Source organism: Mucor mucedo (assembly GCF_025094135.1).
Source record: "Mucor mucedo strain NRRL 3635 chromosome Unknown EV154scaffold_367, whole genome shotgun sequence".
NCBI lineage: Eukaryota > Fungi > Mucoromycota > Mucoromycetes > Mucorales > Mucoraceae > Mucor > Mucor mucedo.
This window is the reverse complement of record NW_026252651.1, coordinates 82-5923: the sequence shown is the minus strand read 5'-3', so window position 1 is coordinate 5923 and position 5842 is coordinate 82. Positions and strand designations below refer to the sequence as shown.

Below are 5842 nucleotides of genomic sequence, written 5' to 3'. Positions count from 1 at the left end.
TTTGGTTTTTTTTTTTTTTTTTTTTTTGGTAAGTCAAATTCCACTTAATCTGTAAGATTTTTTGACTTTCAGTCAGTCCCTCACTTAAATTTTAAGATTTTTCGATTCTCAGTCAGCCTCTTTATTTTCAAGCCAAAAATCACCCACTTAATCTGTAAGATTTTTCGATTCTCAGTCAGCTCCACAGCCAAAAAAAAAATTCGGGTGTTTTTTCTCCACTTAATTTTTAAGATTTAAAGATTCTTGCTGTAGTTTTTGTGGCTTGGTGAAAGTATTCGGGTATTTAAAGGCGTGCGTTGATTTATGTTACGTCACTTTATCCCTTTTTTTTGTATGTGTTTAACTCAGCTATCAAAAGCTTGTGTTTCATGATGTGATTTCGATAAAGCGCAATCCTTTTTTTTTATATTTTATCCCTCATTCTTTTTTTTTTGTTTACTTTCTTTATTTCTATCATTACAAAGCGTTCTGTTTGGTGTTTTAATCCTTATTTTTAATTAACCAACAAGTGGTAAGACCCCTCACATACATGTTCAATTAGGTCCGTATAATAATTCTTTTATGTTCCTAGTTGGTTCTTTAAATTTTATAAAATAAACGCTGTTTAAAAACCCAAATAACAAGTCCAAATAAATCATTGGTGCCTTCTATCAGAAGCTTCCTAACAACAGCCATATTCCAATCTGTAAAATAGGAGCTTTCTGAACAAATTGAAAACTCAAAAGAAGTGTATAGTAAATGAATCACTTTCTAGTTGTACCGCCTGTCCTGACAGCAAATGATGACGTTAAAGTATGGTTGGAAATGTACAACCGCGTCGCGAAAGCCAACAAGTGGGATGATGAAATCAAAATTTTAGCATTGAACAAGTACCTGCCACAAGAAATGGCTAGATGGTGTCTAGAGAAGAATTTCTCTGATTTCAAAACATTCGAAACGGAATTTACAGCTAAATACATGAAACGTGTAGATATTCCGCAGTTGATTACCTCTCTGCTGAATCTGCAGATGAAACCTAAGGAAACTCTGAAAACGTATATGGAGAGATTTACCAAACTTAAACTAAAGTATGACAAGGCCGTAAATTTTAATGGCACAACAGAGAAGACAATAGAAGAAGTTACACATTATGATCTACCGTCCCCCTCTGTATCACCTGGGGTGATTGACTCCCAAGATGTACAGCTACCACTGGTGTTTTTGTCTGAAGAAACCCTGATCAGACCTTTCATCCGAGGAATCAATGCAAGAGGTATAAAGCGTGAATTCAATTTAGCTAAAATCACGACTCTCAAGCTCCTTAAAGATATGGTAGATGAAATCGACGACGAATCCGACAGCGATTACGAACCGATGATTCAACCAAATAAAACCCAAGCTAAACCAATGGCAAACAACACGGATCCCATGACACTTATGATAGCGCAAATGATGGAACTTTTTAAAAATAATAATAACCAAGACCCTAAACCCTCCAAGCCAATATTCAAGTGTTTAAGCTGTAACGAAAATGGTCATGTGGTATCTAATTGCAACAATCCTTGCAAAATTTGTAAGGACCCTAACCACCGACATTACCAATGCCCCTTGTACAAGAAGAATGGTGTCCTTGTAAATCAAAAGGATACAAGTAAGAAAAGTTCTGGTCTTCTCGCGGAGGAAGGATTGATGGCCGTACCGAAACCCGCTGAAGACCCATTTAAAAAACCTTTAACTGAAAATAAAAATGAAAGAATTTCTCGTTCGGGAAACAAATATATTAAAGTCCCTGTTCCACATCGTGTGAGAAAACTATCTGTTTCAAGTGTTGGTTCTAAAGAAAGTGGGCTTAATGAGAAAACAACGGCTGAAACTGCTTCTGGTTCTAATAACAAACAAACAAAAACACCAGTTCCACCGGCTCCAACTCACCCGTTCAATCCAATGAAGTCTACAACAAAGGATAAGCATGACATAAACAAACAAGTGGTGAATCAGGTAGTTTCAAAATTGTTGCACGATCCGTTTTTCCAAATCTCGTTATCCCAGTTGTCAAGTTTGTGTACTCCAGTACAGTCGCAAGTTAAGAAATTGCTCACTCACCCTGATGCTACGAATGGAAAGGAATCGTCAATCATGTTAGCGGAAGGATCTCATTATACCTTGGTGCCGTTGGATGATAAATGCTTGAAGAACATTCCCAAGGGACGTGGTGCCCCAAGAGTGGGTGGAAAAGTAAATGAAGTCAATTGTGAATTGCTATTGGACACAGTGTGCACATTATATATTGTCAGCATTGATTTAGTACAAAAACTAGGAATCCATGAACTAGAAGAGTATGAACAAATGTCGATGACGTTTGCTGATGGTATAGCCAGGTCCCCGTTGGGAAAGGTCAGAGGTCTTCGGGTAGAACTATCGAATCTTGCAGTTGTAAACGTCGATGCATATTGCTATGACGTGAGAAATCAATATGATTTCATCTTGAAAATGATTGGACCGATCACAGTTTTTAGATCTCCACCACCGTGGGCAAAATACCTATCGACGTTTGGTGCACCAAGAAAAGTAACCTATCTGCAAAGGAAAGAGATCAGGATGATGATGATTTTTCAAACGAATCTGATATTCCCGACGATTACGAGCTCCAGAAAAATGACGAAGAGGAATTTTTCTTGTTAGTACCTATCGAAGAAAAGGTCATCGAAAAGGAGTTCTCCATGTTAGCTGAAGACAAATCGGATAAACAAGTTCACTACTCTCCCTTTCCTAAGTTAGGTCCGCTTTGCAAGAACATCTTACAAAATGTCTTATTGGATGAAGAAGAAATGCGCAAGATCATTGAGATGCTAGAAAAACACCACACTAGTTTCGGTACCGAGTATGATGATCTTAAAATCACCAATTTAATCAAGTTTTGCGTCGAAACTGGTGACGCTGCTCCAATCTATAATCGACGTTACCATTTTCTCTCCTTTTCAGAACGGGAATACATGAAAGAAGATATTAAGAAAATGATTTAAGCTGGGATCCTCATGCCTACTTCGCATTCGTTAAACAATGCTGCATATAGAGGTTGGGGCTTCCCTTGTCGTTATGTCAAAAAGGCAAATGGGCAAAAGCGGTTGATCGTCAACTTTTCGAGTCTGAATGCAGTAACTAAACGAGACACCTGGCCTTTATTTTCTGTAGTCGATGTAATGGAAACGCTGTCTGGTAGCAATTGGTTTTCCTCGTGTGATATGCTCAAAGAGTTTCATGCCATTGAAGTGGAAGAGACAAGTGTGCCTAAATTAACTATTGCCACGCATTTCGGAAATTACAGTTACAAACTACTTCCTTTTGGATTGTTGAACGCTCCGCATGCGTACGCTCGATGTGTGCATTTACTCATACAACCTTTTCCAACATGGGCCACGGCGTTTATGGATGATGTTATTATTTATTCAAAGAACAAAGAAGAACATCTTGGGTATATTGAAAAGTTCTTGGAACGGCTGGCTGAATGCAACATGGTTCTGAATTCCGAGAAGTGTGAGTTCGTACAACACGAAATCAAGCTGCTAGGTTTTGTCATCAGTAACAACACCGTTAGGCCTTCGGAAACTAAGGTAGATTCGATCATGGACTTTCCTCGTCCAAGGAACACTACTGACATTCGTGCTTTTGTAAATCTGTGTGGTTTCTATCGTCGTCACCTACACCAGTTTTCGGATATAGCTGCGCCGTTAAATGAATTATTGAAGAAAGGAATTCCATTTAAATGGAGTGAAGACCAAGAAATTGCTTTTGTGAGGTTAAAGGAGTCGTTGAAGAAAGCTACCTTGCTTGCCCTACCGTCGCCTACCGCTACGTATAGATTGTACACGGAGGCCAGCGAAGTTGCAATTGGTGCCCCCTTAACTCAAGTCGATGATGAAGGTAGAGAATCGCCAGTTTGTTTCGTTTCACGAAAAATGCACCCCGCTGGAACTCGTCTACACATTCTGGAAAAGGAATGTTTGGCTGTCATCTTTGCCCTAGAGAAGTTGAGAAAATATATTTTAGACAAGCAATTCGAATTGTTCACGGATTCAATGTCCATGGCGTACCTATACAAAAAGGTGGAACCATCTCAAAAACTGCAAAGATGGATTTTATCTACACAAGAATTCACGTTCACTGTTCATCACATTAGTGGTAAAAAGAATTGTTCGAGCAATGCTCTCTCAAGATACCCCCGGCCAAGATGCTACCAAAGCTTTGCCCGCAGAAGAACTCTTGGAAAAAATGTTTGACAATCTTTTCGTTGAAGAATCAGAAGAAGTACAGTACGAACCTTGATTAATGAAGTTATATCATTTTCTTGCTGACCCTGCCTCAAGTATCGGCTTCCTTGATGACAGAACTAAGAGACTTAGCCTTAAATATCGGGTGGCCGATGGACAACTCTATAGATGGTTCTCATCTTCGATATATGTTATGGTTCCAAAAACTAAAGATAGAATAGCCCTGTTAAAGCATGTTCACGACGGACATGGACATGTGGGTATTAATGCTACGTGGGCTAGGTTGTACCACAAATATTGGTGGCCAAATTGTTACCAAGAGGCCAAAGACTTTATCCGTACTTGTAATTCTTGCCACGTATATGCACCCGTACCCCACCAAAACCTCCCCGCTCGTATGGTACCAGTAAATTACCTTTTTGAAGAGTTCGCAGTTGATTTTATGGGTCCATTCCCTACTTCTATCTCAGGAAATAGTTACGTCTTAGTTGCGGTTGAATCCTTTTCTCGTTGGCCAGTCGCTGTTGCTACTACGTCTATTGATGCGCAAACGATAGCCACATTCTTGTATATGCAACTGTTTTCGGTGTTCGGACCGGTCAAGTACATTTTGAGCGATAATGCGTCATCCTTTGATAATGAAGTGGTAGACAAGTTTCTGAACATGGTTAAAGTAAACCACAGGTTTTCTACCCCGTATCGCCCACAATCACATGGAAGAGTAGAAAATTTGAACTATCAACTGTTAAGATCGATCAAGAAGCTCAGCGAAAACGACCCGAAAAATTGGGATGCAAATCTTCCGGCGGTGCTTTACGCACACAGAACAAAAGTCCATTCAGTATTTGGTATTTCTCCGTACGAATTTTTATATGGTATTTCTCCACGTTCTCTCCGCAACAATCCCTTGCAAGAATTGGGACGTCTCTTGGGTTTCGAAAGATTGAATAAGCTACAAGACAGAAATTTGCAAACAAAGGATTTCAATGCGTTGACTCCTGCTTTGGTAGTGATGACTCGAGACGAAGAGTATGTCGACAAGTCCTTCCCAGTGGGTACCGAGGTCATGAGAGTACGCCTCAATAAATTCTCAAAACTTGACACAAATTTCCACCCTGAAGTATTTACTGTTGTCTCCTCATTTGACAATGGCACTTGTCAGTTAGCTGATGGTAAAGATAGATTGTTGAAAAGAAGAACGAACATAGCCTCCCTTCGTCGTTAGCTTGCTCGAGCAGAGATCCAATCTGTTGTCTCTCCTCCTTCACAATCAGACCCGAAGGTATAACTGATTTTTGTTACGTCACTTTATCCCTTTTTTTTGTATGTGTTTAACTCAGCTATCAAAAGCTTGTGTTTCAGGATGTGATTTCGATAAAGCGCAATCCTTTTTTTTTATATTTTAACATATTATTAGTTTTAAAAAAAATAGGGCCAAAAAAAATAGCCTTTTATGTATTTTTGTGACCCAAACCTTAAAAATGAACAAAATTTCTCGAAAATAATCAAAATAAATTAATAACTGAATGGAAAAAATTCTTAAAACTATTTTGATAATTTTTATATATCAATAACATGTATCCTCGATGATATAT

At 38.8% G+C, this 5842-nt stretch overlaps 1 protein-coding gene across 1 annotated transcript; it reads left to right on the top strand.

The window, feature by feature from the left end:
• Positions 1–5166: 5166 nt before the first annotated feature.
• On the top strand, positions 5167–5445 carry EV154DRAFT_398362 (uncharacterized protein; the record flags this gene model as incomplete). The annotated part of the gene is made up of 1 exon (XM_051595230.1): positions 5167–5445. A coding segment is annotated over one exon (279 nt), but the record flags the coding sequence as incomplete, so codon positions are not given.
• Positions 5446–5842: the final 397 nt, after the last annotated feature.